This window comes from Lates calcarifer, linkage group LG12 (genome assembly GCF_001640805.2).
Source record: "Lates calcarifer isolate ASB-BC8 linkage group LG12, TLL_Latcal_v3, whole genome shotgun sequence".
NCBI classification, from domain to species: Eukaryota; Metazoa; Chordata; class Actinopteri; family Centropomidae; genus Lates; species Lates calcarifer.
This window is the reverse complement of record NC_066844.1, coordinates 1,518,103-1,542,323: the sequence shown is the minus strand read 5'-3', so window position 1 is coordinate 1,542,323 and position 24,221 is coordinate 1,518,103. Positions and strand designations below refer to the sequence as shown.

At 40.7% G+C, this 24,221-nt stretch overlaps 2 protein-coding genes across 2 annotated transcripts in view; both read left to right on the top strand.

Annotated features, from left to right (window-relative positions):
* angpt4 (angiopoietin 4) overlaps positions 1-19,661 on the top strand; it is a 71,837-nt gene extending 52,176 nt beyond the window's left edge. Inside the window, exons 6-14 of the mRNA XM_018702945.2 lie at positions 8,372-8,527; positions 8,603-8,724; positions 12,862-12,946; positions 13,272-13,419; positions 13,500-13,612; positions 13,694-13,795; positions 13,879-14,045; positions 14,659-14,792; positions 16,549-19,661. Coding sequence (XP_018558461.1) covers positions 8,372-8,527; positions 8,603-8,724; positions 12,862-12,946; positions 13,272-13,419; positions 13,500-13,612; positions 13,694-13,795; positions 13,879-14,045; positions 14,659-14,792; positions 16,549-16,709 — 1,188 coding nt within the window. The 3' untranslated portion in view covers positions 16,710-19,661. The remainder of the gene's footprint in view (positions 1-8,371; positions 8,528-8,602; positions 8,725-12,861; positions 12,947-13,271; positions 13,420-13,499; positions 13,613-13,693; positions 13,796-13,878; positions 14,046-14,658; positions 14,793-16,548) is intronic.
* Positions 19,662-20,181: 520 nt separating this feature from the next.
* LOC108901470 (cytochrome c oxidase subunit 6C-1) lies at positions 20,182-23,569 on the top strand. Its single transcript, XM_018702940.2, has 4 exons — positions 20,182-20,305; positions 22,344-22,459; positions 23,167-23,300; positions 23,436-23,569. Exons 2-3 carry the CDS (start codon positions 22,355-22,357, stop codon positions 23,290-23,292), a joined length of 231 nt encoding a protein of 76 aa, XP_018558456.1. The 5' UTR covers positions 20,182-20,305; positions 22,344-22,354; the 3' UTR covers positions 23,293-23,300; positions 23,436-23,569.
* The last annotated feature ends 652 nt before the right edge of the window (positions 23,570-24,221 follow it).

The following is a 24,221-nucleotide window of genomic DNA, read 5'->3' as shown; positions in this document are numbered from 1 at the left end:
ATCCTACACCTTCCCTGCAGCCATCACAGTCTGAATTGCATTTGTAATCCAACCAAACAATTTTCTCTGTTTGCATTCTTTCACTGGTTTTGAAACTGTCTTTTTACATAAGAGCATTAACCTCCTGTGGGCCGTCTTCATGCATTTTCCTTGAACCAGACGGTCACACAGCGGGACAGGTTACATCCCTGAACTGTAACAGAGCTTCTTCAAAAACCTCTTTCCCATACCAGCTGTGTCTTTTCTCTTTAATGGATCTGTCTGACTTGGTCTCATAAAGACAGAAAACTGAATGTCTGACAACATTATGGATAGGATTCCTACAGAGAGAGAGACCATTTTATCAAAGTAAGTAAGATCCTTTTTGTTTGACCAGAAACATCTCTGTATACCAGCACCAGACTCCATTGACGAAAACAGGAATTTTACCGAGCAAGACACAGGAGCTGCTGGAATACTACTGCCTCAGTCTGTGGTATTCTGGATTATATATATATATATATAATATTTTTTTAAACAATAGCATTACTTCTCTGATCATATATATGATCAATCATGTGATCAGTTGAGAGCTGCTATACAAACTGACTTTAATAGCTGAGACACACATATACTGACACACAAACAACTGTTAAAAAGTAGAACACACAGTCCTTCTTTTCAGTATAGGCCTGAACGTGCAAACACAAGTTCACTCACACTTATCACACACACACACACACACACACACACACACACACTCTGTTGACTCAGCCCATCTGGTCCTGATTGTGGTGAGATGATTGAGATATTTGTCGTGGCTCATTTGCGGGGGTGTAGCGGTGACCCAGCAGTCAGACTAAGACACACGCACACACACACACACACACACACACACACACACACACACACACACACACAAATATACATATATACGTTGTAGATTCACTTACTGACACTCACTCACTCACTCTTTCATTTACTCACACAAGCACAAACACAGAGCTGTGACACACTAACACACAACAGACGGTCAGGAGGTCGTTCGTCTGTCATATGTAGGTTAGTGACACAACAGAGAAACATAAAGCTGTGATGAACAGACGCAGGAAGTTTCTCTCCTCTCTTCATGTTTATTTTAGAGCTGTTATCCTGGCAGTCGCTTCATTTCCACTTCCAGTGTTTTTACATTAATGATACTGGGTCAGAATGAGGAGCTGATTGTGTATAAACAGATAAAATTTCTTCAGAAAAGTCCCTGATATCAAGGCTCTATGGCTCGCTGGTCCAACACTTTGGTCCTGACTGAAACATCTCAACAACTGTTGAATGGATTACTGACATTTTACCCAGATATTCATGTTCCCTTCATGATGAACTGTATTAACAAAAGTTGAGAATAAATGACTCTGAGTGGAGATTATTGGGTTAAATTGTGAAATCAGTTCTGTGGAATATGTGCCCACTCACTGCAGTGATTAAATTCTTATTTTGGTCTTTTGGTTCCCAAACTGGACCTTATCAAAGTTAAATCTTAATTTGTCACTCTGCCACTTTGTCTCTGTGAATCAGCATGCATGAAGAAATGGGCAACAATTTGGCAGAAACCTGTATTCACTTTAGTCTGCTGAGCGGCTGAATGTCTGAATGTTTGTGTGTTTTTGTTTGCCCACTGTGTTCTTCACTGACCACAAACCAGCCATCCATCCACTTTGCTGACAGCAGACTGAAGGAGAACACGCTGTAACAGAAAGAAGATTTGATTTGAGCCTCATTTTTGGAGCTGGGTACATTTTTATTGGGCTTTTGTTTGTGTTTGGCCTGTGTCACGTTGGCGTCCTGTGGGAACAAGATTCAAAATAACTGAACTAACTTGGGTCCTTTCCGCTGCGTTTCCCACCCCTACCACCTCTTTAATGAATTTAGCTTTCCAGTAAAAAGCATTATAGATTACATAAGCACCGAAGGACAGAAAGTGAAAGTTAAAAAGTTAAAACATCTGTTTCTAGTTTTATTCTCTTTTCTACAAGTTAAAAAGCAAACGATGGACATTAACCTACAAACAGAAACCTGCTAAACTGTAACTTTGTGCTTGTGTTTGTATAGGTGCAGAGATGAACTGTACATTCAAAAACCTCAGAGTGAACATCATTACTCTCAGCAACATTTATCCAATCTTAGCTTGAGGATTGTTTGCAGGCGGCCAACAGAAACTAAAGAGGGTTAAAGTGAACATCGTCCCCTGGAGATTTTTCCATTGCACTCCCTGCTCCGCACCAAAACAAGCGACTGTGTTCATGTAGGATTTGGAAGACACCACAGTGACCCTGACACTTGACTGACCGGCAGGATTAGCTAGCTGTAACTTCTACTTGCCCCTCCATCTTTAAAGAGTGACTTCACATTCAGTCCACTTTTTTTTTACACTTTATCGCACTGGTCTAGATCCCACTCTGTTTTCACCAATCAGTCATCCAATATTTCTGTTAGACACCCACAAAAATCTATGAAACATCTATATGCTACCAGTCAGTACAAAGTACGGACAGACTGCCGCCATCTTTGGTGTTATTCTGTTCTATTCAGGATTCTCTAGGTGGTCTGTCTCCACCTTTATAACGTCTCTGATACTGGAGCTGTTAGTAAACTCATAGTTTACATCATAGGGAGGAAAATAGCCCCAGAACACCATAACACTGATCAGTGGTGTTATAGTGGTGTTAGGTGGTGTCAAAATTAGTTTTACGACTAATATTTTTGTTGATTTTACCTTATATTGTATTATATGTATTAATACAATGCACAAAGGTATGATCACACATATGATATCAACGACCATTTTCCACTGACATACTGTCAAATATTCGCCCCATTTTAAACAGTATTTTTCTAATTTATCTCTCATGTGTTCAGATGCAGCCACCCTGCCGAACACTGAAATGACAGGTGATTTCCAACATCTCACAATCATCTGTTTCCCAGTCTGATCCGAAAGATTTGATTTCCTTTCCAGGGTCCACACACGTATAACTTTGGATTAAAGTCCAACTATTATCTCCTGAATTAAGTATCTGGTTCCAGTATTCCCCACGGAATTTCAAATGCATTTTTATAATTATTGACAGGCTGTGTGTTCAAGCTAAAAGTGGGTGTTAAATTACTCAGTCTAATAAAAGCTCACCCCGACAGGCACCACACTCTACGATGTTATCGTATATTCCCCAAGAGACACGTGTAAAACGTCTCGGCAGTGGTCTGGTGTTTTAGAAAACACCTGTCAGCAGATCTGCTGAAGATGGAGCATTTGAAGCGTGGGGAATGAAAACAGCAGGTCCGTTTTACAATGAAGGGAACGTCTGAGTTAACTATGGCAGGTGGAAAAACACAGCACAGACTCACATATGATCTATATCTGCCCTGTATGACAGACATGAAGTCAGGAATGTTTTAAAATATGTGAGGTTAGGAGCAGATATGTGACATGCAAATTGAACTGAAACTTGCTGGTGATGGCCTAAGTACTCAGATCCTTTAAAGTAACAATAGAGCAGAAGAAATACTCTATTACAAATAAAAGTCCAGCATTCAAAAGTGTACTTAAGTAAAATTACAAATGTATTATCAGCAAAATGTGTCAGAAGTAAAAATCTTTAGCGAGGGGTCATCACTGTAGGTTTGTTAGATACATACAGGGTTGAAACTTGGGGGGAGTTTTATTTAACAGAAGTCTCTTTTTTCAAGGTCTTAGATTCAAAATAGCATTCAAAGTGTTGTTTTTGTTGTATGAGTAACATGTAAAGAGTCTTTTTCAAACAAATGACAATTACAGGCCTGTGTCTCTTTGCATACGTGAGGTTTTGTAGAGTTCTTGCCTCACACATGACCTTAAAACCAATCAAGCTCTGCCCTCCAGTCAGTTCTAGTCTGAATATAAAATTGTGGCATTTCTTATCCTGATGAATCTGAGATCTTTACGGAAGGACAAACCACAGTGCAGCCTCCTGTGGAGCTTGATGAGGAAATGAAATGTTCAAATCTCTCCACAATCTGTCCACACAACTACCTTTAGGGATTCCTGTCTGTGTGAGAGAGGCAGACGTTCAGCAGGTGTCGAACCTCAGGCACAGAGGAAGAAATAACCACAGTCATGAGCTGGGGAAGTTTAAGCAAGTTGCAGTTTTATTACAGTTATCTAGAACAAAGATGAACATTAAAAGATGGAAAGAGATGGAGAGAAAGAGCTAAAGACTAGAAACAAAGTTGCAGTGATTCTCTGACAAATTCTTACATGAGCGATACAGACAGAGAGAGAGAGAAGGATTAAAAGGTGTTGAGAGTAATGAAGAGAGGACAGAGAAAGTAAAAATTCAGACACCATGTACAAAGATATTTCCCAACACTGTGTCAAGTGCGGCGGTGCTCAGAAATGAAGCCTGAGGCTGTTGGCTTGTTCTGCTGCCAAAACATCTGGACTCTCTAATACTCAGAGACACACTGCAATAATATAACAAGCTGCACAAGTATGCATTCATCCCACAGTGTGTGTGACTGAAGGACCATACAAGTGTTGTTGCAAGTTTAAATCTGTATACTGATTATTTAACATTGTTGACTTATGCACAGATGATTTTGAGTCTCTCCGTGTGGACTGACAGACTGAGAATGGGCTGATGGGAGTTACATAAGTTTTGCAGGAATCTGGTCATTAATAGGTTAGGATCAGAGCTGCTGCTCCTTCACGGTGAAAGGAGCCAGTTGAGATGGCTCGGGCATCAGATCTAGGATCTTCCTGGACCCCTTCCACTGGAGTTTTTCCTGGCATGTCCAACCAGTAGGAGACCCCAGGGAAGACCCAGAACATGCTAGAGAGATCAGGCTTTGGAACAGCTCAGGGTCCTCCAGGAGGAGCTGGAGAACATTTCTGGGGAGAGGGACGTCTGGACTAACTCGCTTAACCTGCTGCCACCGTGACCCAAGTCCAAGACACTAGACGAAGAGTCAGGGGACAATGAATCATTACAGTTCATCCTGAGGGGAACATGAATATCATGGCTTTACATTGAGTTTGCAACGTCACAGTGGTGCGAGAGGAGAAGTCTGACACATCATCTGAAGATCTTTAGAGAAGAGATTTGTTTGCCCATAACTTGTTGTCCATCTTGTTTGCAGGGACAGTTTCTCTACTCTACTCTTCTACATACATAGAGAGCAAAAAACCCAGAAACATGTTTGTTATTTGCCCAAACTACTGCTGCCATCATTCTTCTCTCTGGTGAGTTCAGTCTCGGTCAGACCTTCAGTCCCTCAGTGCCCCTTCAAGTCCAGCTCAGATCCCACCACGCTCCAGCTCCACAGTGCACTTGTTACCCCAGATCTTTATCGGTGCTACTTGCCTGTGCGTCAGTCTTGTTATCGGGGGGGTTGTTTGGTGACCCCCCCCTCCTTCTCTCTGTGAAGTCACCCAGAGGTCCAGATCACAGCGAAGCCAACATGTGGTTTGAGTTAGCATCTCAGAAACAAGCTCTCCATACGTGGAGTTGTCTGCGTATTCCCAGAGCTCGTTGGTCAGGCTTGGGTTTGTGTAGTGCATAATTGTGCATGTGTATGTGAAGGGGTTTTATGTGTGTAGCTTTAATCCTACAGCAGGAAGTAAGGGTCAATTAAAAAGTCAGCACATTGTGTCTCCAGAGACTCAACAAAAAATAACAAAAAAAAAAAAGAACCTGCTGAACTTTGATTTTCCTGCTTCTTTCAATTAATCTCTTTTTTCCTTCTTCTCTTGTTTATTCCCTCCCTCGCTCTCTAATACAGACAATATTTATTTGTTAATGTTGTATATTCAGAGCAGCTATTTCCCTCTCCCTCTCTCAGGTGGAGGCTTTGCCTTTCATCAGTTTTTATCTGCGCAGCATCTCAAGAAGCAGAGCAGGAGGGAGAAACCAACCAGCTCGTTCCAGCTAGTTTCTCCCCCTTTGATTATTTAACTAACTCATCACTGCGTCACAGCCCCTCGTTTTTTTTTTTTTTTTTTCCAGGTTTGCCCAATTTACTCACTCTCACAAAAGTCCCCCCGAAAAACAAAAGCCACTCCGATTTGTGACGCTGCGATTCGTATCTCGTCGCTCGTAAAAATCATTTTCTGATTGAACAGAGCGATGCTTGTCTAATCTGAACCTGAATTGAAGCAGACTAAACATAATAATACTTGAGTAGCTTTAATCGCGCAGTGAAAATGAGTAATAGTGCCGTCAGCGTGTGTGAAGAACGGTGAATGTAAAGCCAGCGTGGATAACATCAGCCGCTGAAAGGATTAAAACTCTGAAAACAGATTAGTCAGTGCTTATGAAAAATGAATCAGCCGTCACAACAAACACATCTAATCCAGTCAGCATGGATCTCCACTGGCCTTAAAAGGGATTTAAAGCTTTTTCATTTCATTGTCTTCACCACAGAGGTTTCTGTGTCTGTCTGTCTGTGAGTCAAGAAACAAGTGATTAGTTTTTGGTCTCGGTCCATGAAGCTTTTGAGAGCATTTGTTAGCACATTGTGAAAGAGAACATCAACATCACGTTGAAGACCGTTTCTCATGAACTTACTCAGCTGAAAGAAAATCAGACACACTCTGAAATCTATAATCTGTAACCAGGTGCAGATGATCATTCTCTAAACTTTTTCTGTCATTAAACTTCATTTAGAGAATTGTGTAACCGTCAGTGATTTCTGGTTTGTCCCCCTTCACTGTTTGTGGTCATAATTATTGGCTCTTTGGCTCAAAAGCCCTGAGCTCATGTGTAAATCATTTCTGAGGTGGTTACAACATTTTCACATTTTTAAAAATCATCCAACAGTAAAGATACCACCGAGCACTGACCTTTGATGCAGCCAGATTAATCACCAGACAAGAACATGGGTATTGGACCTAATGTTCATGTTTAACTGTGTCTAGAGCGAAAGGAAGTGGTGATCAGATCACCATCACCTGAGATGCATGTTAACGTCAGGTCTGAACAGGACCAAGATTCTCACTTTGTACAATGTCTGTTTAAAGCAGCTGTGATTGGTCAAAGTTAAACAAAGTGATTAAATTATGGCAAAATCTTTAAATTACGGTTAATGTCAGTCCACTAAAACTCTGTTTAAAACGACCTGTGATTCTTCACCTGATGTCGACACTTTTATTTTTTCAATTACTACAAATACAGAGAGGGATTTTTACCTGAGTGTGCTGCCTGTCAAAACACCTGATACGCTTTCTTTGCTGTAATAAAATAGCATGTTATTTTTAAGCAAATAAAAGCTCAAAAAGCCATCAGAAGCTACATAGCATGTAAAAGAACTCACCATTTTTAAAGGTGCAACACATTCAGGGATGATCCTGGCATCTGTGTGAAGTGACAGTCTCTGAATTAAAGGTGTAAAAAAGATGATCAAAAGAAAAAGAAACGAAAAACAACTGTATTTAAATAGACAACATGTTTAAACGTGTCAGGACTAAAAGCACAAATAAAGTTTAGTGATGAGATCCACACCAGACGCAGATGTGATCTGGGCGTTGAGGCCTGAACTTCCCCTCCCCGTGACTCGTCAGACGGCCTCGTTGGTAACTGGACGTCCCACTGGGACAAATGTGTTTGTTGGTGCAGTGGTATATTTATCAACTCCCTGTGCTTCTCAGTGCCACTGATATCCTGAGGACGTGGAGTCCGAGGGAGGAATAGATGGCTGCATGGATGGATTATTTATTTGTTGGGGGTCGGAGGTCACAGCATGGCAGTGCGAGTTGGCATCAGTTGATATTCCCAGAGATGGAGAGACCTGTGTCTTTATATACTAGACCTCCTGACATGTTTCATTATACATGTCTGATGCAGTGAGTGGGTGGTTTCAGAGCTCAGCACAGAGAGGAGGACGCTGTCAGAACTCCTCAGCATCATGGACGACGTCTCCCACCCTCCACACACAGTTCTGGTCGGCTCAGCCAGAGACTCAAGGCCGACTTCTGTGTTAAACGCAGACCTCACAGCTGTGATTGGTCGGCTCGTACGTGTCTCTCAGTGGCCGGACAGAAAAAGAGAAGAAACAGAAAAGAGTAAGGTTATAATCTGTTACAAAGGCAACAGAAATTCATCTTTAACACGGCTCTGAAGAGAAACAACAAACAGCCTCAAACAGTGTCAGAGTCCAAATTCACAGTCCGTAAGAATGCAAAGACATGTCATCCAACAGTGATCCAAAAAGCGTTCCTGTAAACCAAGGTTAAAACGTCTTTACTGACATTAAAACCCCAGAGCTTCCTCAGTAGGTGCAGTCGTTTTCTGTCTCCCTCTTCAGTTTTACTTTTAACAGTCCTCCTTCATCTTATTTTCTACTGTATTTATCTTTTTGTCTGCAGTTAGAGAACTTCATTCAGAAGTCCGTGAGACGAGACATCGCTAACGTCCCATCGCACATCGTCCACAACCAGACGGCCACCATGCTGGAGATCGGAACGAACCTCCTCACGCACACAGCGGAGCAGACGCGCAAACTCAATGTGGTGGAAGCCAAGGTAACGAGCTGCCAGTTTTCTCATCTCGTCCCACACAGGTAATATTCAGCAGATTAATGTTGTTTCTTCCACCAGGTGCTGAACCACACGTCTCGGATAGAGATCCAGCTTCTGGAAAACTCTCTGTCCACCAACAAGCTGGAGAAAGAGCTGCTGCTGCAGACGTCTGAGATCAGTCGACTACGAGACAAGAACAGGTAGAAAAATCATCATTTCTACAGCAGCCTGAATTTACGAGGGAAGGGACCCAATCAATGGGAGTTTAATCACCTTTACTAACAGACATCCAAGCTTAGGAAAAAAATAACTTATAGAATTTATGAAGAGACAGACTCTGACTTGCAGTTAAATAAAGAAAACCAGTTAGATACTTGCTAAAGCATATGTGTTCCCATTTTTTTCAGCAGCTGTTTGCAGTACACTGTTCTTGCTCAGTACTGCACCGATTCCAAAGATTTTTGTTCCTATTTACATCAAAAATGTGGGAAAATAATAAAATATTTTTTAGTTATCCTTTAAGAGACTCTGGAGCTGAACTTTAAGAGCTTCTGTTGTTAAAAATCGCCTCCAGATATGTTGTTCAGACATATAAAAATTGAATAATAGTTTATGTCTGATATGGTTTTTCTGCAAAAAAAAGTTAGAAAAAGTTTTAAGTTATTTGATTAAAGTGATTAAAATCACATGTACTGGACACAACACGTCTCCTACTTCACCTAAAAGTCAGTTCTCAGTATTTGTGCACTGGAGGCTTCAGTAGCTTTAATATTAGATCATGATTGGCTTTGAAACTAGTTGCCACAAAATCACAATCAGATGTTCATGTGTTAAACATCAAACATCCAAGTGAAATAACAATAAGCAAAGGTTCAGAGGAGAAGTGAAGGATTTTGATTTTGATTTTTATCTTCCAAAAAGCTCAGTTGTTTGATAAATACAGATCCTGGTTTTTAACCCTTGAAGGTGATAATGTCTTGACTGCAGCGCTGTTTATGCAGGTCATCAGTACATGTCTGTGGCCAACCTTATTAGCAGTTACATGCTTCTCTGATTTTCTCCTGAGACACTTGAAAACATTTCATTGTAATCCTCTAACCCAAATATGAGCTGACCCTGTGTGGAGAGGCTTATCAGCGATTTCACAACTTAACAGTGAGAGTATCTGAAATACAAGCAAAGTCGCTACAGATGATGGAAATACGTCCACAGCTGTTGCTGCGAAACAATGCCAATATTTAGAATCACAATATTTTCACTATTTTTCATAGTGAGGTGAAGTTGGACGGCGCGCTGTGCGGTGAAACGTACAGACTAGTTATCGAGCATGTTCTCTGTCTGCAGTAACAGATACAGTGTAAGACCAACAGAGAGAGAGTGTGTGTGTCACTGTTAACTTTGGCACCTGCACTTTTAATGTTTTGATGAATATTAGTATTTGTCAAATTTCTCGTTGTTAGTCTGCAAGTTTCATTTTTATGTTTTCTAACTAATTTACTTTAAAGTAACAGCTTCAAACTGACAGAAATATCAAGAATAAGAAACAGAGTTTGGTGTGTTTGTTACAGCTACAGCACTTCCTGCTTCAGAAGCTGAGGCTCATGGGTAATATACACCATCCGGCTGTGTTTCAGATCAGTTTTGTTTACATATCTAATGTTACAATCGGTTATTAAGATGGAACAGGTGAAATCTGCTTTGTCTCAGTGTGTGTCAATAAGACAGAAATTTTTGTGGCACACACTCAGTAGAGTACAAACAACAAAATGTACACACACTTCACACACTTCACACACACATGCTGCACAAACCGCAGCACCACAAGGATCAGCGACTCCCCATCCGTCCCCTTCACAGTGAATGATGTCGGCTCGTTCATGTGCAGGTCAACATGTTGAAGTGATCAGAAGCAGGAGCCGATAACGTGTCTCAGCTCTTTAATATGACCACAGTCTCACCTACTGACGTGGAGTAACATCACTCACAGGTGTAAAAGATGTGGAGACGTGAACAGCGATGGACGGCCGTGTCCGACGCTCGTCAGCTACACTTCAGCACAAACTGCACTTCTGCTTCTGCAGTTTGAAAAGTTTCATTAACAGATATCACGTTACATCTCTGAGTGTTAATGTACTGATGAGCATATTTTACTGAACTACAGGAGGGAAGTGAACTAAACCCTCCTCTCGTGCTTTTTGTTAAACTCAGAGCGGAAACCTTTCGTTAAAAATACTTTGAAATCCAGGTTGTTCTGAGATACTCAGAGGGAGGTTGAGCGGCTTGTTTCCACTTCTTCACGTTTTTCTCTTCAACTTTCCGAAACAGGAAACATGCTTTAAACTGAGCTTGTTGCATCGGGACCTGCTTTACTGGAAACTACAGCCATCAGTGTCCTCTTTCAGCAGGAAACAGCAACTTCTGGATGCACAGGGGACTTTAAATCTTGTGTGAACATCAGTGTAAAACCACTTTAATTCTTAACCCTTTTATGGTCTTTTGGCAGAGCACAGTTTGAGCTCTGATGTCTAGTTGAAAAATGAGGTGTTCATAACTCAAACTGTTAATGGACAACCAGAAACAGACCTTTTCAAGTGGCTTTCTTTTACTGAAATGCTGCAGAAAAAAATGCTCTTGTTTTCATGAGTAAAAATCTTTTTGGATTTAGTTTAATTGTAGAGTTTACTGAACAGATTGTTGTAAATTAATTCTCTCCCTAAGACTCAGATGATGTTAAAACATGCTCTACCAAACAAAACCTGAGTGTACCCATTAGATACAAAGTCCTAGGATTGTAAACTGATGTCAGTTTGATAAATCTAATGTAATTCTATTGTATATTTGTTAAAATTATTGCATCAGTGTGACATGTTTGAAGGAAATACAGTCACTAATCAGGTAGATACAGGGTGGTACTGATAATATTGGTGATAATGATTCAAGAGCCAAATTTAAGCAGAATAAAAAGAGATGAGTGACAGAAAATGTCTTTTATTTGACCTAAAAGTTAGATAGTAGATATTGGGAGTAATTCTGGGAAGCATTAGAGAAGAAGATAAATTTTTCCCACCCGCCTCCTGTAGACCCCCCACCACCTCCCTCCACCCACCCTCTGCTCTCAGAGCCAGAAAAGTGAGTGTGAACTGGACGTTCAGCCACTTTCACTGTCCCATGTTCTCCCGCGGAGCCGCTGCCACTCCATCATCAGGTTTCATTCATTTGGCTCGGACGTTGTTGATCTAACTGTGGGCTGGAGTCTATTTTCAGCAGCCGCTCTGCTGGTTCAGCTGCAGAGATAACGAGGACTGTAGTCCGCTCTGGCAGAAAGAGTGATGGTCGGGTTATTAATCTTTATTTCGCTGTTTTAAGGCTTCTCCAGCAAGAGGGAGTAACTCAGGAGTTTCAACCTCTGGTCCATTACAGACAGATTTGTTGTACAAACAGTTTGGATTTGCGTCCTCCCTCCGATGATACACACCACCCTCCTGTTAAACAGTCTAATATTAATATGAAACATTCCAGGAGTTATGTGGTGATGACATATATTCATTTACTTCGGTGTTCATACTTTCCCTCAACTTGCCTCCTCCTCCTCCTCCTCTGTGATTTCCTACATTTCCCAGAATGCATCTATCTCTCTCTCTGTGCTGCATGTGGAAAAAGGGGAGACTGTGTGAAAGCTCTGGACATTTTAGCTTCTTTGGTAGAAGTGAATCATGAACTTTAACCCAGGTGTTGATCATCAGACCTGCTGCTGCAGAAAAACAGCGTTCAGATGACTGTCACTAAGATCTGATCAGATCTTGATGTGATCAGATGTTGTCCTCCCCAGAAGCACAGCAGCATCATGTTTACGTCCAAGTGACAGAGCCCTCTAGTGGTCATAAAAAAGTACAACAGGAAAGTCAGCCGATGTTGGCAGAAAGGGAGGAGTAGGGTGGATGTTTAAACGTACCAACAAATGTGATGTTCCTTATTAATAATAAAATAAAGCTGAACACAGCAGAAGACTGGCTCATAGAAACGAGCTGTGAGTCCCACAAATGTTGAAGAAAAAGACGAGCATGACGCGGCTTCTTTGTTTTGGAGACTGCTGTTTGGTCCCTGGGTCAAAGCCGTAAACCCAACTGTCCTCACAGGTGATGACGGTTGGTTCATCCCACACCTGTCGACGGAAATTTCAGACTTTGAAATGTGCACCTGTGAGTGGTCAGAAAAACATGTGACACAGGTCCAGGTGTCGATCGCTCTTCATTCGCTGATGTTTATTCGATTCATGGTGGAAAACAGGAGCTGAATCAGGTGTTTAACGTTCTGTTTTCTCTTCGTGTGTCTTTCAGTCGTTTGGAGAGTAAAGTTCAGATGTTGGAGTCTCAGCAGAGAGGAGAGCTGCAGGGCATGAGGGAGGAGAAGAACCGGCTGCAGGTACAGATAATGAATGATTTACTTTGCCAGGAAAGCCTTTTATGTGAATTGAATCAACATGTATTTTACGATTATAAGGCCAAGCTCTCAGGCTACAAGATCATAACCAAGTGTCTGACTCATAAATGTAACAGATCCAAGTGTGCAGATGATTTATTTCACAGTTTCTGTTGGTTCATAAGACTTGAGCCTCAGCTGGCTGAGCAGGGGCACTCAGACATCAAAAATCCAAATAAGAAGGATTAGAACATTAATAAAAAATAAGGAACCACATAAATCTGATATATTAACTCATGCTGACAGTACTGAAACCTTTTCCTCTCAGTCTGTCATCAGGACTCAGATGGTGGCCATCGAGTCTCTAGAGAAGCAGCTGAGAGTCGCCAGCAGCAACAACACGGCTCTGCAGAGGCAGCAGGCTCAGCTGATGGAGTCTGTCCACACACTCATTAACATGGTGGCCAGTACCACAGGTAAACACACACACTTTGACTGTACAGCATGTTTATATATAAACACTCCTCAGTGGAAATAAGAGCTTGTGTTTCTGCAGCGTCACCTCCCAGGAACCAGATGTGGAGAGACTGTGCAGATGCTTACAAAGCCGGTCACTCTGCCAGCGGCCTGTACCACATCTACATCGGCAACAGCAGCGAACCTGTGCAGGTGACGTCTCATACGTCTCCTACTGACAGAAGTGGTGTTTGGAAAATGAGTGCTAAGAGTTTCTTCTTCTCTCCCCTGAAGGTGTACTGTGACATGGTGGCAGGAGGTGGAGGGTGGACGGTCTTCCAGCGGCGGTTTAACGGCAGCATGGACTTCCAGAGGAGCTGGAGGGAGTATAAGATGGTGCGTTTGTCGAGTCAGAGTTTAAAATCAGATCTGAGAGTAAATCTGTGAGTAACCGTCACCTCCTCTCTCCCGCTCTGCAGGGCTTCGGGGACGTGCTGGGGGAGCACTGGTTGGGTAATGAAGCACTGTACCTGCTGACCACTCAGGGGCAGTACTCTCTGAGGGTGGAGCTCAGAGACTGGGAGGGAAACTCCGCCTACTCCCAGTATGACCGATTCACACTGGCCAGTGAGAGGCAGCAGTACAGGTGACTGACAGTTACACACCTGTATCTCACACACACACACACACACACACACACAGTGAGACCATTATTCCATTAACTACTGGGTCACTCTCATCAAGGAAGGAAATATTGTACTTTTTACGCCACTACACTATAAAATCTGATTATTAACCATCAAAGACTAAACTAGCCGACAGTATATAATCATATATGAGTGTAGTAAACAGGATATAGTAAGAAACTCCACCTGAGTCAGTCAAAATGTTAAATGCTTGGATTTGAGGATTTGTAATTAACTGATTTTTTTAATAAGGGCTAAAACTAACTATTTTCAGTATTTATTAATCTGCTGATTATTTGTTTAATGAATTGATTCTTCTGTTCTCCTCTTGTGTTGCAGGATCAGTTAAAACTTTAACTTTCTAATTGGTGACCTCTCCTAAATGTATAACTCCAGCCTAACTCCACATAACTGAAAGCACCTGTGTGGGTGTACAGGGCCTTTAATGTGTAATAATGCACGTACATGTGCAAGTACAAGTACCACAAGGCTATATTAGAGCACAGTACTTGAGTAAATGTACTTAGTTACTGTCCCCACTGCTCATCGACTGCCCTGTCTCCTCCCCCTCAGGTTGTATCTCCGGGGTTACAGTGGTACAGCAGGGAAGCAGAGCAGTCTGGCCACACATGGGACCGGCTTCAGCACCCGAGACCAGGACAACGACAACTGTGACCACTGCAAATGTGCCCTGATGCTGACCGGAGGTAAAGTTCCTCCTCCTGTCGTCTGGGCTCAGTTTGCTGCATCGTCTTCAGGGTCGAAGCTGATTAAAGAAAAAGTTTCTGACTTAGAATGCAGTTTGTTACTGACAACATTACGGATAGGATTCCTACAGAGATAGAGCTCGCTGTCACATCAGTATATATCACCACCAGACTCCACTGACAAAAACACTGATTTTACTGAGCAGAGCACAGGAGCTGCTGGAACACCACTGTCTCCATCTGTTAAGTGTGTCTGTGTTACTGTGTGACTTTCAGTGGTGGAAGAAGTAATCAGATACTTGATTTAAGTAAAAGTAGCACACAGTAACACAAACAAACAAACAGATTGAGACAGCAGCTCCTGTGTTCTGCTCAGTAAAATCACTGTTTTTGTCAGTGGAGTCTGGTAGTGATATATACTGATGTTACAAGGATCTTACTCTTTAATAAAAAGCTCAGTCTCTGTAGGAATCCAACAATCTGAACCTGTCAGTGGCAAAAACAAGAACTTTACTGAACGTACTTTAACACCAGGTACAGGTAGATTTTGTTCTATAAATCATTTCCCCCCAGAAAAAAACATGAGAAAATAAGGGCCAGGTTCAAAAATATAAAATTATCCTTTAATAACTAAATCATCTGTGATATCACGGGGTTAAACCACTAAAATCGATAACTGATTTGTCTAATGAAAGTCATTAAACAGTATTTCTCTGCCATCGATCACACCAAATCAGAAAATACTTGTTGATTCCAAAAACACATATTTTGTTTAAGGATCAAAATAATAAGTGGTATTTTCCCCAAAGCTGCCAAACATCTGTCTCCGTCACCCCTCGGTGCACTGCCCCTCACCAACGCCAAGACAAACAGCTCTTTACTTCTCAGCCTCCCCTCGATGGGTCGCGATCGACGATTAATGTAATCGTTTCGGCAAAAACCTTGAGCTCTCTGAGGAAAAGACTCCAATGGTCACCATTAGTCAGTGAGTCATTTAAAATCGCCGCAATTTACAGAGAACGAGAGGGAGAGAAAAGAAAGAGTGACAGAGATGAAAAAGAAACAACAAGAGGGAGAAAGAAATGAGCAAAGAGGGAATAGAAGAAAAAAGATTGAGAGAGAAACTGGAATGAAAAAATATTCCTCTCATCCACAGTTTTAACTCAGGGGAAAAAGTGAAGCCTAACTATGAAAATTGAGCTCAATAATGAGGAATTTAATGAAAAATCTCTCTGTGTTCACAGAACGTTTTCTGTTATGACTTTAGAAACTGACAAAATAAATGACTCTCACTGGATCTTTCTGCTCACATTTGACCCGAAACGCATCAGTGCATATTTTAAAAACATAAACAGCCGTACATACTGGAAATAATGTGTTTCAGATGTCCTGTAGGTTTATCCTGAACCCAACATGTTTTCTACTTTAAAACATGACCACAGCGTTTCCCTGACTTTAATCAGCTGGTTTTAGTTGCTTAAACTTTATCAGACCTGAACCAATGACGTGTTTTGACAAGAAAACACTCAAATGACCTTGTTAGTCGTTTCCATTTAAGGACGTGTTGGTTTGTTATTCAGATAATTTGAAGCAAAACTGAATCTTCAGAGGAGAGGAGGAAACAAGAGAGGAGAAGCCCACTCACCACTTCATCTCCTCCCCTCACTCCTCCTTCCTTCCTAACCTGCCTCTCTTCCCTCTCTTTTTCTGACATTCATCCATTCATCTCTCCCTCATTCCTTCTTCTCTTGTTCAGGTTGGTGGTTTGACGCCTGTGGTTTCTCCAACCTGAACGGTATTTACTACACCGTCGGCCACAACATCAGGAAGCTGAACGGCATCAAGTGGCACCACTTCCGAGGCCCCAGCTACTCCCTGCGCTCCACCGCCATGATGGTACGACCCTACGACTTCTAACAACACCCCCACTCTTCATAATGGAACAACCCTCTGCCTTAGGACCCAGTCCAGTCTCATGATGGTACAACCCTTTGGCTCCCAACACCCCCTGACCCTGCAGTTCATCCATCCACATGGTACAGTCCTACAGTTTATGGATCCACAATGGTTCAAGCCTGACTTCATCAGATCACAAACACCCCCCTGTGATGTTTTCTGTCTCCTCTGTGGGACTGGTTTTTATAACCTGTCCTGGATCCACGAGGGCAGAGTCCTGCTCTAAAAGAACTAGTTTGTACAAGGTGTTGTTGGAAATCAAAAGTGTTTATAGCTCCTCTGAAAAGCCACATTCAGCAGTGGGATGAAATGACAGCTGAGTAAAGAATGAAACCTGAGAGAGGTTTCTTCAGTAGACGTCAGTGAATGCTCCTAATCCAGTGTTTGAAAGGTGTTGAGGGACTTTCTGAAGCTTTCTGACCCTCTGATAATCAGATCTACATGGTACAGTCCTCTGTGACTTCACTGCATCTCTTCGATTAAATGGTATAATCCAGTGATTTCAGCACACCTCTGCAGGTCGCAGCTAAACTTCCTGTTTCCTCCACACTGTCACACTTTTTTAAAAAAATCTAAAAATGCCGAGACAAATGTGACACTTACAACCCAGAGAGAAGGTTTTTTAAAAGACAAACATGGAGGACTGATCACTACCACTAACACTGACTAACACTCTGATCATCTCCTCCTGTCATCTGGGACCAGGAGAAGGAGAGGGAGCCAAATAAATGTCCCTCCAAAGACCATGTGTTCACGTGAGAACCACACAGTTGTGGTTTATGACGCCTTCACAGCCAAATGAGGCTCACTCTCCTCCTACCGTGCATCCTGCTATGTAAAGCAGAGACTTGTACATAATAAACGGTGAATAACTGAAGGACAGGAGGACAGACAGCTGGAGAGATGTTGGACATCGTGGTTTTAACTCTTATTCTGGAAAGCAAACAATAATGGCAAACAGACTGAATATTTTGATGGATAAATAATCACATTTTTCTGTTTTACTGCCAGAAACTGGACATGTTTAAAATCTTGATCAACAGACTTTAGCCTCAAACATGTGAGAAGAAAGGAAAGAAAAGAGTAAACAGAGAGCGAAATGACACAGTGAGAAAGTCCAAGTCAGCCTTTTTTATGTTTGCTTCATGTTGGACAATGAGCAAAGAAAGAAAAAGAATTAAAAAATCAAATCAGAGACGTTTTGGTTCAGCAGCGTCCAGGTTCTGAAGCAGAGAAATGTTGCTTTAATTATCCTCCTAATCCAAACAACCTGGTTATTTTCCTGTTTCTGGTCAGAGTCCATGTTTTATCTTGGCGTACACACTCCTGTTATGGTACTTAAACAGATTAAATGAGTTACAGGACATATTTATATTATTCAGTGGGTTGTTTTTCTGTCTCTCTCATACACTCTCAACTAAAATCACAAAAAATCTCCCTGTATTTGTCAGGTATTGTCACATTACAGCAGTTAGAGTTCAGGTTGTTGGTGCCGCAATGTGAAAGCTGGACTGGACTCAAAGATGTGAGTCAGTATATTAGTACTTTTCTTTTTATCGTTTACCGACATGGAGAAACCAGCGCCTGGGTTTACAAAGTTTTAAAGGAAGGTGTTTGAAAATACCAATATGCTTTCTTGCTGAGAGCTAGAAGAGAAGATTGACACCACTCATGTGTCAGTTTACAATAAATATGAAGCTACAGCTGGTTAGCTTAGCTTAGCATAAAGACTGGAAACAGGTGGGAACAGCTAGCCTGGCTCTGTTCAGTGGTAACAAAATTCACCCACTAGCAAGTCAAGTTCGTTTTACTTATACAGCCCAGTGTCACAAATCACAATCTGTAGATCAGACGACATCCTACTGTCCTCAGACTCTCGATATGAATAAAGAAAAACTCCTAAAAAACAAACAGATAAAACAATGGGAGGAACAGAGCAGGGATATCAAACTTCATTGGTACACAGCTTACTGTAATTCAGAGTGCTCTGCAGGTGATCGCAGCACAACGATCTGAGACTGATCTGCAAGAAATAAAAATGAAATACTAAAAGCAATACAAGAGATAATAAAAAACGACAAAATATGAAATTAAATGAAGTTAAAGTTTATAAAATAGACAAAAGACAGTGACAAATAAAATTGATTTGAGGGAATTCAACTTTTTTTAATTCACAAACACAAAAAAATAAATGATTGAATCAAATAAATAATGGTCATAAAACGTTCTAATCAGAGGCAGGCTAAAGAAGTTGGTTCTAGCTGTTCTTTTCTTTTCCTTCAGCTCAGAGCAGGAAAAGTACAAGTTCTTGTCCTGCATTTGGAACGATCAAAAGACTTTTATCAGAGGATGAGGAGCTGTCCTGGTTCATAGATTGGAAATATGTGTACTTAAAGTAAAGTGAACCAGTGGAATCTATCTTCTCATCTAAGTTCCAACAAGAAATCAAATAAGGTTTTCTCCCAAAAGTCAAACTATTCCTTTAAAAAAGACGGTGCTGGCTGTATTGGTTCCCTCAGAGGTCAATGTTGTGGTGATGGATCATTATCCTGAATCCCTTCATCACAGCTGTAAGGTTCTCTGCAGGAAAGCTGAACGTCTTTTTAAAATGCACTTTATGGAAGAGGATGTGTTGAGGACAGACAGAGTGTTTGGTTTAATCTTTGCTCTCAGTCTGACTGTGGGTTGTATGTTGTTCAAACTGTTTCAAGATACTGCAATCATTACAAAAATTACACTTTGTTTAGGTGTAAACTTGTTTTTTTTTATTTACTACATAATGTGTAGCGAAGCTTGTCCACTCGACTGTCACACACACTCTGCAGTATTTTGTACAATAAAACATGTTAATGAAGTTGTCTCTCATGTTTATTGACAGTAAATGTAATAAAATGTTACTACATTACACTACAATGCATTTTTTCCTACAGCCATATTGTTTTTACAGTATTGTGTTGTTATTGTATCTTTGAATAGGAATGCACTGCAGAATGCAGTTTAATTCTGTTTCCATTCATACTTGAAAACTGACAAAATAAAGTATAATTCAAGGTATTTTGCAAACTCCCAGGTCAGTTCAGTGTTGCTCTGCCTCCCTCTTGTGGTCGGGCGGTGTAACTACAGCATGTTTGGTTTACAGGCGATAAACTGCATTAACATTTAGACTAATTTACATTTATATTTAAGAAAACATAGAGTTTATTGTTAGTATTTACGACCCAGTATTGTATATGTAATATTTTGTACGTAAATATTATATCGGCACTTGGAAAAGAATTGAAGTGATTGATCTCTGGACAAAATATTTTAATGCAGGAGAATAAAATGATCTAAATTTGTCGACCGGTGTCCCTATTCACTATTTTCAACAATCTTTACTCAAGCAGTGTTACCCTGAATGAATTAATACCTGTGCACTCTGCCCATCTTGTTCACCATGACCTGAACTACCCTCAAGTCGCTCTCGCAAGACTTTGTCCCTCCACGGCTCCAGTAGCAGCTCTTCCGGTAGAGAAATTGTGCGTTAGCGGTTTGTGTGAAGGTCGTGAGTCCAACCTGTGAGTATTCCTCCATCTGAACTGGATTAAACTCCTGCTTTAAATTTATATTATAACCCACTATTTTACCATCTTATCACCGGCTCCTGGTTTTGACCGGTTCCGTTTAATTTAGCCTCTTTTCTCGGTTGTCGTCGCGACAGCTAGCAGTTAGCTTCATCGAGCTAGCTGAAGTTAGCTCCTGCTGCCGTTACCCGTCATTACACATTAAATATTAATTAATCTTTAATGCTAAATATACATGTGGTATTTATATTTTGCGCCTCTCGTGTCATCGATAGGTAAAGCTTTGTTAACGCGTACAGATGAGGCCTTAACGTCGTGTCCTGGTTATGACTTTATGCTACGTGACCCTGCAGAACCTCTGATGGCGTCGCACCGATGTCTCCTTTCTGTTAATATTATACCTGTATTTATATTCATTGTCCCCTGCTGAGGATCTGTGTTAATGTGTTTATATAGAATGAGTGCTGACCTGTCTCCAGGAGCTCATTCATTAGTTATATCCAGCCTCTTTAATATTTTATTTGAAGTTTAAACGCGTGAACGTGAACAAAGGCAGACAGGGGTCACTTCACTATTAAAAATAAACATTATCTCCAGGGTTAAACACACCAGTCCATCGGTTACACTGGGTTACTCATGTGACCTTCAAGTGCACTTAGACTAATACTGAAATATTCTTACTGCTGTGAAAAGATGCCAGATGTAGTTTAAGACTTAACAGTATTTGGAAACCCACTTTCAGATTGGTGGAAACATTTGTTTTGAAAGCAAGAAAGAGCTATTTCACAGCTTTTCTCACATCTAGGCCACAGTGGACCAAGTCCAGATCAAAACATTTGTCATGTCATATTTCAGAGAAGCTAAACTCTCATTAAAAGATTTTAGTGGAAACACAGTAAAGGAAGATTTTGTTGTTTTTTGCCTGGTCATGCAACAAGGAAATTCAAAGCAGGAAATAAAAAATATTTGAAGACACACAGGTAGAACAGAAAAGAGTGAGTAAAATTTAATTAAAAATAAGTCAAAATAGAATTAAACAGAAATTAATCAGGCAAATTAAACAAGAGAAAAAAATGATAGTTCTGTCACAGTGCAGTATAAGATACTAATAATTACCCCAACTTTAATTTAATTAAATGCAGCTGCAAAAAGATGTAGGACTGAGGGTTGGAGCAAACCTCAGTTTGTTCTGCATATGTGGAACGTATAAACTGATTTAGTTTAGTTTTGGCAGAAAAGTATGATATTAAATATTCCAGGCTTTATAAACCTACATGTGTCTAAGAAACATCACAAAGAAATCAAATATCAGCTGTTTTTAACTCAGTAAGTCATCCATAATTTGGTGATATTCAAGTTAAGTTCATTCTCACAGACACAGAAAACAACAGGAGACTTAAAATACACATAGTTTCTATCAGAATCCTCATCAGGCGGTAATGTCTGGCACCTGAAAGATGTCTTAGTTTTATATAACAGAGAAAATTAAACTAACAAATATTTTAAATGCTAAAATGTTGCTGCTTTTCTTGAATTCTAACAGGACTGATTTTTTTTGTTGTTTTTCTGACGACGTCTGACGAACATCATCTGAGATATTGTGATGAGCATTTCTCAGTGTTTAACCATTAGTTGACTAATTGAGAAAATAATCAACATAGTAATCAGTAATGAAAACAGTTGCAGCCCCCATTTTACATAAACAAGAGACAGGAGACGTGTTGCTTTTGTGCTTTTTTCCCTCTGGTGTAGAAGTAAAACTAACAGATACAGATCTGTATTTAAAGTAATCAGCTCTCCCCTGCTGACTGTCTGCAAAAACAAAAACATCTCTGCAGCTTTTATCTGAAAATAGACCTATGACAGGATAAACTGCAGATCTGCCATGATGCAGAACAGTAATGGAGGACAGGAAATCTCACTGGAACTGTGCACTTGTTCTCTGACTGGTATCTGGTGTCGTCACGTCAGAGGGATCTGAACGCTGCCAACACAGATCTGATGTTTGATCTGTGTTTTATTCTCCCTGCAGTTGAATCCACCATGTCTCTGCCAAAGCCTGTGATGAGAGGGATGCTGGCGAAGCGTCTGAGGATTCACCTGCCCCTCGCTTTCGTTGTATCTTTTGGACTTGCCCTAACATACAAGGTGAGAATACGACACACACACACGTGCGCAGATTCCAATGTTTCTTATATTCTTTTACTGAGATGCTGATTCAACTCAGGTCATCTTAAGGCCAAAGTTAGTGTTTTTTTAATAGGATGACTGTATATATAGAAAGATGTTTTTATGTTTTTCCGTCTGTATGTATTGTAATGAGGCGACACCATATAATCACACAACAGACAAGACACTGCAGCTTCAAATGTGCTTGGAGCTCAATCAACTCCTCTGTGACTCAGGATTAGTTTTCAGGTTTTTTGTGTAACCAGAAACGGCCGCTGTATCGCTCCATTCAAAGCTGCCAGACTCCATTGACAAAAACAGGACTTTTACCCCACACAACACAGGAGTAGCTCACCTACAGCTACTTCAGTCTGTTTGTGTTGTTGTGTGGTGCCTTTACTTCTATAAAAGATCTGAATGCTTCTTCCATCACTGAAAGTCACACAATAACACAAACACACTAACAGATGGAGGCAGCACTACTCCAGCAGATCCTGTGTTCTGCTTGGTAAAATTCCTGTTTTTGTCAATGGAGTCTGGTGGTGATGTATTGTGATGTTTCTGTTTAAACAACAAGGATTTTACTCTTTAATAAAAAGGTCTGTCCGAGCCTCTTATTTCTATCAAGTCGGTTTGGTTGAAGTTGTGAATAAAACAGGTGTGTGTGTTTTTTTGTGTGTCCTCAGTTTGCAGTGGCTGAGCCCAGGAAACGGGCCTACGCTGAGTTCTACAAGACGTACGACTCCATCAAAGATTTCAACGCCATGAGGGAAGCCGGCGTCTTTGAGAGTGTGCGGCCCACTGGGAAGTAAAACACACTGTGAGTCTTTTCATTGGTGGGCTCTCAAGTAAATTCACGGTTATTGAAGACATTTGTTTGTCAGCAGCTTGTGTAACACACAGTTCAAACTGAGGCATTAACAGATTGTTGTGATGCTGTGTTTTCTTCTTCCAGCTCTTCTCCCCTGTGATTCATTCCTGCTGAGGATGAAGTTCCTTCTCGCCCTCTTGGATGTTATTTACTGGTTAGATGTGAACTGCGCTATGCTGTTTGGTTCCTCTAAATAAAATTATTCTGTTAATGTAAAATGCTCCTTTTGTCTTTGTCTCCTGCTTCTGAAAAGTACATTTAAATTTCTAAATAATCTGGAGTTGTTTTTGAATTAAAATCAAGTTTGACTGAAAGCTGAAGTATATGCTTTAGGTGCTGATTAATTATTATTTATGTCTTAAGACTGTGAAATGTTCCTGCTCCTCACTGAGCAGGGAGTGGAGAGGAGGAGGAATGCTGCATCAGGCCGTGTGCATTGAAAGTATTCAAGACAAGTACCATCATTAGTATACAGTGTGAACTATATAATGATTATTTTATAGTATAGTTTCTGATGTTTTGTGGTCTTTTATCTGAACTTCCTGACGTTTTAAAGGCCCCTTGACCCTGTGAGTCCTGCTCCATTATTCATACTTGGGTCTAGTTGACATTAATTGTTATGTATTACATGTTTTGGGCCCCTTAATACTAATCAATCATGGCTTGAATATCTGAGTATAAAGGGAGGCCCTACCCAGCATCAGTACGGTGTTCATAATAAAGAGTAAATGTCACTTTATTAATGCACATAATAAATAATCAAGTCTTAAATAAAAGTAAAATTTAAATAAAAGTCTTACATTTAATTCGGTTAATTAATTAACATAAACTAAACCTCCTCTTGAACGCCTCATATATTGTGTACAGTAA